Consider the following 12235-nt stretch of genomic DNA (forward strand, 5'->3'; position numbering starts at 1 on the left):
TGAAAGGATAACTTTTAAACAAAAAAAAATCACTTTTCAAGATGGCGAATATTAGCGATTTGTGGTATATTTTTGTACTTTCGACATCAGATTAGAGCACTTTCCGTTGATTTTGAGACCCATGTTTTTATACGATTCTTAATCAGCATAAAATTCTCTATCAGAATCAATCATAAAATTAGGGGGGGGGAGAAAGTGGAGTAGCGCCCATAAATCTTCAAACTCTCAATTTTGGCCTATACTTTGCCAGTTTAGTAAGTTTACACCATTTATTGTTGCAATTTTCTATGGTAGCCAAAAACCAACCAATTTAAATGATTTTTATATGATTTTTTAATTGAGTTTGCGAATTTAAAAGCATGTGGTTATAATAAAGATGGAGTTAATTTGTTGGTTGAAATCCGTGCATTTATTTGTGATGCTCCTGCTAGGCAATATCTAAAATGTGTTAAAGGTCATACAGGTTATTTTAGTTGTGAAAGATGTGAAATTAAAGGTAAGTACAAGTCGTTTAGAATGATTTTAAATACTACAAATTGTGTGCCTCGTACTAACAAGTTATTCAAACAGTATTTCTATGCCAATACACATCAAATAAGCCGTAGCATATTAATAGATTTTAATGTTAATTGTGTTGATGGTTTTGTCTTGGATTATATGCATTTAGTATGTCTTGGTGTTGTTAAGCGAATTCTTATTTTTCTAACCAAAGGACCTTTCCCATATAGATTGGGTTCTGCTCAATTGTTGAATATTTCAGAAAACTTGTTAAAGTTTAGTGGTAAATTTCCATCTGAGTTTGCTCGTCAATCAAGAAGTTTACATGAAGTAAAGAGGTGGAAAGCCACTGAGTTTAGGCAATTTTTGTTATATACTGGCTTTTTAGTTTTAAAAGATGCTTTTACTCCTGAACGTTATCAGCATTTTCTTTCTTTAACTCTAGCAATGAGAATTTTTCTAGATTCTAATGCGATTGTCTGAAATAATCATCTTCAATATGCAAAAGATTTATTGAATTACTTTGTAGTTAAATCAGAAGAATTTTATGGTCCTACTTTTTCTGTGTATAATGTTCACAGCTTAACTCATTTACATGAAGATGTTAGCTTTTTTAACTGTTCCTTAGATGAAATCTCTTCTTTCCAATTTGAAAACTATTTGCAAGTAATTAAAAAGTTCATTCGCAAACCTCAAAGTCCATTATCTCAAGTTTTAAAAAGATTTTCAGAGCTTGAAAATCTTGAAATAAGTTGTAATCAGTATGCTAAATCACATAGAGTTATTTTTTCTCCAAAATTTAAAGACTCTTGGTTTCTCCTATACACAGGCGAATTTGCCCAGATTATTGGAAAATTAGACAACAATCAATTTAACTGTGTTGTTTTAAAAAATTGTGTTTACAAAAGCGTATTTACAGATCCATGTGACTCTAAAATCTTTAACATTGTTTTTGTTAGAGATATAAAAACTCACTTGAAACATGTTTGTCTAAGTAAAAAACATTTTCAAAGAAAAGCAGTATGTCTAGCTTATAAAGAAGGGTTTGTCTTATCATGTTTGTGTCATGACATATAAAATTTGTTTACAACCCACTCTTTAACTAAATAATAAACGTTGAAAAGTTTTTTGTACCTTTGTGAAGTATTAGATCAAATAACAATATACTTAATATATATTTTACAATGTTAAACATCAAAAAAATTGAATTTTTAAAAGTTTACCTATTTGGTGATTGTCTGTATTGTTGTAAGATTTTAATATTGTTATTTAAATATTTATAAATATAAACAAAAAAAAATTGTTTCATTTATTTAAATATTCATAATAAAGTATGTTAATAAAAATTATTATTTGTTAAATTATTTATAGTAAAATATGTTACTGTTAACATGTTCTATAGCTAAAATTGTTCTATAGCCAAAATTTTTCTAAAAACAATTAATTGTTATTAGAAGAAATTAATATATATTTTTAATAATTAATCGTTAAACAGTTTTTTAAACAAAAACTATTATAATATAATATTATAATATTATTATAAATAAGTATAAAAAATTCAAAGATGTCAATGAAAGATTTATGGGCATTAGTTGTAACTTCAAGCAAAGACAAAATTGGAAAAACTAGGGAGACAGAAACAGTTGTTCCATTTCATTGGATTTCCTCAGATGAGAAATGGTTGTATTGGCCTCCTTCTCGAAAAGATGAAAAACATACAAAGGCAATTCCCAATGAGGTTCTTTGGAAGAAATTTGAAATTTTAAAAATAAAATTACGAGGTAATCATTTTGTTTTTCCGGATTTGTTCTAACTCTTTTATTAATAATTTTTCTTCTACTTATTTAAAACTTTTAGGTGAAAAAGATTTGTGTGAATATGTGTCTGGAAACAATTTTATGTCCTCATCAAGTGAAAGAGAGAGTGCAGTGAATGAAAAAAGGGATATTGATTTTAACAGTAAGACAAACATTTTGATTTAGGATTTTGGATTTTTATTTAAATGTTTTTTGCAACCTAATGTTAATTGCAGTATTAAAAATATTGTTTTTTCTTTGTTAACAAATTTATTGATATTATTATAGAAGTGGAATTGCCTAAAAAACCTACTGAAAATATTATGTCAGCGATAATTTCTTTGTCAAGTAAATCTATTTTAAAACAAGAATTGTATTCACAATCAGCATCTTGTAAAAGTAGTTCTTCTGATTATTTATCACCAATAAGTTCTGCGTCACTATCACCTAGACATAAGTTAAGATTATGTTCTCGATCACCTGTCTCCAAAAGCAGGCCATGTTCGCTCTCACTTTCACCAGTCCTAATGTCTGGATCAAGTTCATGTTCACTTTCGCCTATTCGCAAGCCAAGATCAAAATCTCGCTCCCCTTCACCTGTGCATAGTTCTAGATCATACTCAAAATCACAGAATAATCATTCCCAATCAGTGTTTTCAAAGTCAAAATCTAAAGCAAAGAAACTGGTTCGATGTATGAATAGTAATTTCCCAATGGATGAAGCACGTAAGTTAAAAAAGTTTTTTTCAAGTTTTATTGATTAAAATTATCTATTGAATTCATCTAGAAAACACAGAGAGATTTGGTTAACTGTTTAATGTCAGTTTTGCCAATATAATTACCTAAGTACTTTTATTAAGTTTACTTAATTTAAAAAAATGGTATATGAAGGAATACACAATTTTTTTATGACGAAAATTGTCTCATAGATTCAATTTTGAAAATAAACTTTTGCTCTATACTATTACTTTTGGTTTTAAACTGACATTTTCTTAAATGTAAATATTATGTAATTTATATACTGTTAATAAGTGAAACAAAATTTAATATTTGGATTTTTTAATATATGTAATTTTAGGATTTCAAAAAAAGACAATATCTCTTTTAACTTGTATCGTTGATCTATTGGAGAATCAAGTTCACCAAATAAATAATGATTGTACAAAAGATGTGGAAAAAATTGATAACATGGATAAATTCAAAGAACTAGAGGAGTCTTTATCAAAAAAAGACTTTTTTTCATTTATGGTGAATTGTTTTTGAGAATTCTTTTTCATAAATACCCTATTTACTACAATAAAATTTTTTTTGTGTGAAATCTTTAATGTAGTCTTTGTAAAAAGTGCTACCAACATGTCCGTTTGATATTAAATTATGTATAAAGTTAACAATTAGAACTCCTCTAGCTTCGAAGTTATTAATGTTAGTTTATGTTTAAATGTTATTCAAATATGTATAAGCAAATATATATATTTTAGGTTGGTCAGTTAAAAATGGTCGGTGGCAAGACAGTACGGGAAAATGTGAGAAATGTCATGAAAAGGTACACAACAATATACATTGATATGTTTTCCAGGCCTATAAGGCGTCGTATTCTATATTAATGGATTAACTAACTGATAGACAATAATATGGATTAAAAATCAAATTAAATGTTTTTCAAATTACATTTGAACAGGTTGCAAGGTTGACTATAAAAATTCGAACTTGATAGCCTAAAGTTCAAACTTGAATTCAAAAAGTTGCCTATAAAAATTGGAATTTAGCAGGTTGAATTCAAGGCCTTAAAAAGTTAAAAATTAATTGTTTGTTAAACCTGTTTTAAATGATTTTTTTTAAGATTTCAACAAATTAAGTAACAATTTACTCAATTACGCAAAAATAATTATTTTATTTAAGTTTCTTATTTTATGCGAGTTTTTTATTAACAGTTCTGATAATTTCTTTTAATTTAGTTTAATGTCCTACTCTGTAATGTCATGTTTTAATATGCTTGGAACAAATAGACACGAGCAAAAAAAGTTATCATTTAAAGAGACAAAGATATGTAGTGTGGTTGTCGGTGAGTTTATATTGATATATTTATATTTAAGATTGGTATTCTATAAAATGAGTAAAAATAACTTTAAAGTGTTTTAACATATTTCATTTTGTTTAGCGAGTGTGTTGTCAAATCACGCGACAACTGAAATCGAAGTTTTGGATTCAGTGAAAAACGTGTTAAAATACGCTCCAGAAAAAAAAAAAGATGTATAAATTTGAATTTTGAAAAAGAAATCCAAGCAGCTGCATTATATTTTTATTTGAGACTTTATCGTGGCCATTCTTTTATGTAAATAAAAGTGTAATTGGTAATATTTTGGCGCTTTAAAATAGTTCAGTTTTTGAACATGTTACACATGTTACAACATATGTTCAAGTCTTTAAAGAAGTTGTTTAAATAAATAATAGATTTTTTAATAGAAAATATAAAAATTGTATGTAAAAACAAGAGGCATATTTAGTCGGTTTTCCGACCAATAACCGATATCCTGTAGATCCTTTTTGCGACGTCGCATCGACGTCTATTTTTCACCCTGGATACGACGTCGTAAAATTGTTACACTTTACGACTTTACAGCGACGTCAAAACGACGTTGTACCGACGTCATTGTGCTTGCTGGGTTGTGTGCAATATGAGAGATGTAGGTGATTATTGATTTATTGAAATATTTATAAAACTAAATAATTACATATGCAGTAAGTATAGCTACAAACCTCATCCCCAACTTCAACGCAACGAAAGCGTGTCCAGCATTCACTCTTTGTCCATGATGCAGGTACTAAGCGAGCCGCTCCGTCTGTTATCAATTTCTCCAACACTTTTTTAGTCCATTTACTATTACTCATTATTACTAAAATATTATGTAATTATAGCAATCATTAATTACTAAGATATGAATAAAAACTCAGAACATTAACAACACCTCAATATTGCAAATGTTTAGAAACAACATTTCCATTTTGGTTAGTAATGTTATGAATTGTAGACTTATCGCGAGGTTAGAATTATTTTGTTCTATTTCCCATTTTAAACGTTGGGAGAAAATATTTAATTTTTTTCTAAAAATAAAAATTACTTAAAATTTTAGCTTAGTTTTTAAAGAAATAATAACTTATGCTTTAAACAATTTTGATTTAAACAAATTATTTAGAAAAAAATTTGAAAAATAAAATATATTTTAAAAATAGTTATTAATTACTAAAATTACTAACTCATTTTCTTCCAACACTTGAAAAGAGAGATAGAACAAAATAATTCTAAACTCGTGGTATGTTATGCATTAGGTTATGAATTATGTTATGTATCATGTTATGTATTGTAGTGATGTGCGAATTGCAAAATTTTCACTTTTTCAAGCCTCTATTTGGCTTGTTTAGGGTAAGAACAGTTGGTTTGATTCGGTTGGTTCCCAACAGTTTTAAAGTTCGGGTTCGGTTCGGTTTGGTAACATCTAAAGTTCGGGTTCGGTTCGGTTCTGTCGTAGAAAAGGTTCTAGTTCGGTTCGTTTCCCATCTCTAGTACCCATCTGTCAATGTTGGCTGGGATGCTTTAATTCCTTCCATGGCCTGCTATAGTGACAGGCCGAGTAAACGTACGGCTTTTAAAAAAACTGTAGGCGAGTTATTTTTTTTTACGGAAGCATTCGTTTTTTAGGTTATTTAGCAAATAGATTCATTAGTTCATTAGATATCATAAATAAAGGTTTTTGTAACAAATAAAACCTCTTAAATGAAAAAAATCGTTTATTAAATGCAAACCGCATTTCATTATAACATAGTAAAGACTCACTTTTTATAGTACTAAAAGTTAAAACATAACTTTTCAAAATAAAACTACAATTAGTTAAAAAAAACAATATTATATATATCACGTTTAAGATAGTTTCAACATTTTCATTTTGGGTTCCTTTGAAGATCGCGCGGAGTAATGATGGCAATAATTGTTAAAAAATATATTGGCAAGGATTCTACAATATTATTTTGAAACATTGGTAAATCCATAAAAGTCAGATACCATCAAGAAGCTGTTAGATAAGCTAACACGACAGACACATTTGTAAAGATGGTGAAATAAAATGTACGAATAAAATATTCAATGCCAGATGTTATCCAATGGCAGATGTATGGGAAAAAGCACGAGAAGCATCTTTGGTTAAATTTTTTATTCTTTGACCGTGTATTTCAGGTGCCATTTTTTCGACCATATCAGCCAAATTTAAAAGAAAGTTCAATCGTTCATTATTGTTTGATGAAAAAACAGCACGATTTTCTTCTCTAGTTTTCATAAAGTCCTTTAACGTTAACAGTTTAAAAAAATTTAATAAAAATAGATAAAAAAACTGTAGTGTCATCAACATTTTTTATGGATGAATGAGTTTTTAAAGCAGCTACAGTCTCATCACAAAATACTCTTAAACAAGTTGACACATTTTGACGTTCGATTGGTTTAGGAAAAATTGCAGTTTCATTTAGTTTAGACAGTTTTGCAATAGCATCTTTTTCATGTTGAAAAAGTTTTTTAAGGTCTGACCATTTTGCAGTTCTTGAAACACCTTCATTAGTAAAAAATAGTTCTTGGCATTTTTCTGTGAGCCAAATATTACGAATAGATTTTATTAAATGAACAAAATCCTAAAGAAGAAAAATATTATCATTAGTACACCAAGTATTACGGAGATTAAACATTCCAAAAAACCTTTTATTTACTTTATTATTGTCGCAAAGAATAGCAACAACAGAGCCACCACAATTTTTTATTGTTTCAATCGTTTGCATTGTTTGATCATACTGAAATTTAGCATCTAAACCTGTTACTGGTAATGCTTTATACAAAAACTGTTTTCCACCAAACAAAGAACAAATCATTAAACCCAAAACTGTTTTTGCCAATTCATTTGGGGAGTTAACAGATTTACCAAAAATGTTACCTCCTTGATATGTTAACTGTGGTTTAACATAAATTTCATCAATTAGTAGAATGACCAGTCTTTGAGAAATAGAACATTTGTCAAAGTACAACTTTAAAAAATCATCATCTCCAACATTTTTAACTTTTGATGTCAATTTTGTCATCAGTGATATACTTGGTAGTTCATTCTCAAATACTTTGTTGGTAATTGAGTCAATTGCAACTGCAACAAAGAAATATGACACTGGCATTTGAATTGCATTGCTGTTGATCTGTCATTCCAACCTCCATTACTTCGTATTAATGCAAAGAAATTCTCTACACAATACTGATTAAATTGAGATATACAAACATAAAAGAAATCCTCATTAAACAATTATTTTGTGAGACAAATAATATTAGAAATAGTGACATCTAAACCCCAATGGCTGGATATGCCTTTTTGACTGTGAGCACCACAAAAATGCCTACTCTTAATCCAAACTCTCAACTCTTCAAGCTGTTGTATGAAATTATTATTTAGAGTTAAAGCAAAACATGTTGGTTTATTTGCTTTTGGTCTACGAGAATTCAGTATGTCAAAAAAAGTTTCCTTATTTTTGATTAAAAAGGCTGTTGACAAAACATTTTCAGGAAAAGGTTTGACAGAAGCAGTACATTCAAAGCAGTTGACAGAAAGCAGTATATTTAAAGCAGTAGCAACTTGAGTACTAAATATTTGTATTGCCAACTTTACTTGCAGGCCAATTGTGATCCTGAATCTAACTATCAGTCAATTTTGGAACATATCGGACAGCATTAACCTTGTCCAACTTATAGAGTTCTTGCCGATGCTTCCACGAGATTATGTTATTATAGGATAAAATGTCATGTCGTATTAAGTTATTTCTCACATTTATTACATGAAGTGGATCAAATTTTATATATACTTTTGCTCCTGTAGTTGGATGTGTAATTTGTTGTTTTAACAATGAAAATCCTAGAAGTTTGAGAGCTCTAACATTACTTGAGCTTTGATTACAAACAAGATATCTTACAATTTAACCTGATGTATGTGGATGAATCATAGCATTATAAACTATCCAAGCTGAATTGGTTAAACACATAGAATTACTGCTATAAACATTAGCATATATATATATATATATATATATATATATATATATATATATATATATATATATATATATATATATATATATATATATATATATATATATATAATGAAATGCCGGTTCTGGCTCATGAACACTTTTCCATAGTTAATGATGCGTTGGTTAACGTTTTTCATGGATATTTTTCCTGTAGTTAAGGAATGACATCGTTTACCTTTGAATTAAAAAAAATTCTTAAAATCCAAGATGTCTGTTCAATTTTCTTGCCTTGTTTTGTAATGTCCGATGGCAAGTGTGTGAATTCCGTCATCTAAGATAATTCTTTTGTCGTCGTTAGCGCTGAGTGCGACTTTGTTAATTTCTTCGGTGTAAACGTCATGTTGATGAGATCGGAAGACGTTCATGGTGGCAAGCTTTTGTTTATTATTCAAGCAGTCACCACAAGGTATTGATAACTTCTTGAAAGTCAAGACCTTCATCCAATTTTTTTAAAACGTAAAGACACAAGTGACCGCAATAAGAGGTATTACCAAACTGAACTCTCTCGCTGTTATAATAAACCGGACTTTTTAAATAATCAATGAGCTCAATAAGAGGAGGCTGAGCATAAGAGTCGAAGCTGTATTTTTTGTCAGCGTCTTTATACCAGCACACCCAATGAAACCTGCTTGAATCTCCTGTATTCACAATACCACATTCTTTTTTTCTTGGCTTTTTTGGTAACTCATCCCTGACAAACACGCCTTGAAAGTTTTTTAATTTTAACTGTTTAGCAGCCTTTATCAATTGAAAGTTAGTTAAAGCTTCATTAGGTAAAACAATTCCTTCTACGTCAATCCATTGAAAGTCGATCATTTTTTTAATTTCTTAAAAAGTTTATCCGAATTTTTTAACAAGCGATTTTCATAGAATAGCACCTAAAAAGGGTATACTATTAAAGGGTGAGTTAGGTCCGAGTAATAAACCCGCTCCAACAGATTGATAACCTTTTCCAGTTTTAATGAAGAGTCCATCACCGTGAACATTTTTAGTCCATGGGGTGATAAACAATCCTTCTCCACCTAAAGTTTTTATCTTCATTCCATTTCCATTCTTTTTCAAATAAACGACACCTCTTCCAGCAATTTTATCAACCATAGCAGAACCAGCAGAAGAACCTACACCTGCTAACAATCCAGTAGCTAGAGCTGGAACTACTTTTGTGGCAAGAATGCTGCCTATCATACCCAATAACGGTAAAAGAGCTCCGATAAATCCACCTTCAATGGTTGAGTTGTGTGATAATTGTTTTTTACTCAGTTTGAGTGTGACTCCTTTACCAGTTTCATACGCTTTTTTAATTTTGTTCAATTGCACATTAGTGATAGCGAGAACATGTTCACCTTCTAGATCTGAATGAGATAGTCTTATATTGACATCAGTCTTTTCTTGAATGGCTTTTTTAATTTTATCAGATTGGCTCTGCGAGATGTTAATTTTGATGTTTTGATAATTGCTCATTTTTTATGTATTAAAAATTATTTATTTCACTTCTCGAATATGATATCGTATTGTAATATCCTCTCCACGAAAATCAACCAAATCTCCATTCTGATCAATGATGCGAGTAACCATTGTTGAAATTTCAAACAGTTTAACAGGAAGATAAATCAAATGCATTGGTCTCTCGATGATTTTATAGCCAGGACTAACATTTGGATAAAAGGAGTAAATGCAATTTAATTGGGTTCCATTAATATAGGATGATCCGATAACGTTGTTAACGATTCTGATGGTGTTAATGCTTGAAATTCTAACGATATTATCCGACTCGTATTCGGAATTGGAATTTAATTTTCTTTTAGTAAACCCTAAAACTGAAGAGATGCTGTTCTCCACGTTAAAGTCAATCAAATAATTCAAACCAAGTTTAATGGTTGATTTTAAAGTATTAAGATTGATTCCAATTTGAAGGTTGTTTGGAGAGTAATTAATTTTATTTGCAATAATATAACTTCCACGTTGAGCAGTTTTTATTGTGTTTAAAATAGACCTTTGCAAATACTCATTGATGTCTTTAATGTCATAGCTTCCTGATGGAATGATAATGTTCTCCCAATTAGCTCCATTGTTCATGCTGTATTTGAAATAATTGTTTTTACTGCTTACATTTGGAATGCTGTTGTAAGTCTCAAGACCGAGAAAAGCCATTTCATAACTTTTTCCTTCGTCAAAAACGATTTTATCCAAAAAATCAGTGGTGATAACACTTGATTTTCCATCTACATCGATTATTATACCTGTCATTTTTAAAATAAGAATTATTTTTTAAATTGTTTTAGAAAAATAAAAAATCGTCAAATCCGCTTCTGTACTTTCCCTCGTTCTTTTTAGAAGAGAGATCGATGACAGCAAATCCGTGAGGTTCATTCCAGCAATGATTGCAAAAGGCTTTAAATTCTTCTATTTTCATATCGCACGAAACGTGGTCTTGATAAATGTGATTAACGCTTTTTTGGTCTTGTTTAAAGAGGCAAATAAAGTTAGCGAGCACATTTCCAAAGCGTTGATGGATGGAAAAATAAACGATTCAGAGTATGAATTGATTCTTGATGAGCTTCAAAAATTTAAATCCTTGATGGAGGAAATACGAACCAAAACCAAAAAGGGAATAGATGAAGTTACTAAAGAAAACTTGATCCAAAAAGGACGAGAAGACGCGATTCAAACGTTTAACAATTTGTTTAAAAAAGGATCAACGTAGTCGTAAAACCAATTTATGTATTTTTCCACGTATTTTAAAACGATGTTTTTCTTTAAAATACAAGACCTGAATAAAAGGGATGAAATTGTGAAAGAAATTAATGACAGACGAAAGAGGATTTATCAGAACAGCGTGAATGACAACATTTCAGATACGAATTTTCAAGCTGATGTGAGCAAGCTATTTAAACCCATCATCGAGAGCAATGAAAAGATGATCAAAAGCCTGTCAGTCGATCAAAAAAAGAAAAGGCCTTTCGAAGTGAACAAAGTTGAAGATAAAATGTACTTTGGAAAAATGGAGGTTGAAATAGATGGAGATGATATCATTGTTGGTGGTAAAAGGTATGAAGGAACAAAAGGTCTTTGGGAACTGATGACTGAATTAACAATACCAAAGAGCTATACCGATGAAGATTTGCAAAATTATGAAAAAATTTTAATGGACAGTGATGCTATAAGATCTGATTCGCAACCGCATAAACCGAAATCATCAAGAAGACCAAAGTATCAGCAACTTATTGCTCCTATTTGGGAAAAAATGATGCGTATTGAAAAGGGTATAAAAGGTCGTGGTGTTATTATTCTTCCAGGTGATCCTAATGCGTTGGTGGAAAAGCTTGAATTGAGTATTGCTGCATGGCATGCTGGGAATAAAGAGTCAAGAAATGTGGCTGTTGCTATTTGCGATGAGCTGTTGAGACAAGGAGAGATTAATAAAGAGGAATATAAATCGTTAATGAGGACTATTGATAAAATTATTTAAAAAATTGTTTTTATTTAAAAAATGCTCTTTGTGAACAAAAGAAGATATGTGAAAAAGAACGTTGTTGGTGGAGGTGGTATTGTGGACATGATTAAAAATTTCATAAAAAGAGCAGCTGCGTCAAGTGTGTCAAAAGCAACAGTGAATTTGCTTAAAAATGCTGCAACAAGTAAAATTGGACAAGAAGCAGTTACAGCTGCAAAATCTGCTGGGACAGAGTTAGCCCTTTCAGCCATCTCCGCTGCTAAAGACGTGGCTATTGACAAAGGTAAAAAGACCATTGAGAAATTAAAGACTGGTTCATCTATTCAAAGTAATAAAATGTCTAAAAAGAACGCGATTCGAATTCAAGACCTGGTGAAAATGG

General features: G+C 30.1%; 2 protein-coding genes across 3 annotated transcripts; both read left to right on the forward strand.

Annotated features, from left to right (window-relative positions):
- Positions 1 to 201: 201 nt before the first annotated feature.
- On the forward strand, positions 202 to 1106 carry LOC149884936 (uncharacterized). Its single transcript, XM_090096123.1, has 2 exons — positions 202 to 254; positions 343 to 1106. Exon 2 carries the CDS (start codon positions 517 to 519, stop codon positions 979 to 981), a length of 465 nt encoding a protein of 154 aa, XP_089952249.1. The 5' UTR covers positions 202 to 254; positions 343 to 516; the 3' UTR covers positions 982 to 1106.
- An 870-nt stretch (positions 1107 to 1976) lies between these two features.
- LOC149884937 (uncharacterized) lies at positions 1977 to 4585 on the forward strand. 2 transcript variants are annotated; one of them, XM_090096122.1, is made up of 7 exons: positions 1977 to 2279; positions 2356 to 2457; positions 2583 to 3020; positions 3373 to 3542; positions 3773 to 3837; positions 4250 to 4356; positions 4453 to 4585. In XM_090096122.1, the coding sequence occupies exons 1-7, from the start codon at positions 2063 to 2065 to the stop codon at positions 4548 to 4550; spliced, it is 1197 nt and encodes a 398-aa protein (XP_089952248.1). In that variant the 5' UTR covers positions 1977 to 2062; the 3' UTR covers positions 4551 to 4585. The 2 variants fall into 2 exon arrangements, 1 of the variants encoding a protein (XP_089952248.1); XR_016455036.1 differs by lacking the exon at positions 3373 to 3542.
- The last annotated feature ends 7650 nt before the right edge of the window (positions 4586 to 12235 follow it).

This window comes from Hydra viridissima, unplaced genomic scaffold (assembly GCF_058129835.1).
Source record: "Hydra viridissima isolate aposymbiotic clone 2 unplaced genomic scaffold, HvirCarnegie_v1 scaffold_8, whole genome shotgun sequence".
In the NCBI taxonomy this organism is placed as follows: Eukaryota; Metazoa; Cnidaria; class Hydrozoa; order Anthoathecata; family Hydridae; genus Hydra; species Hydra viridissima.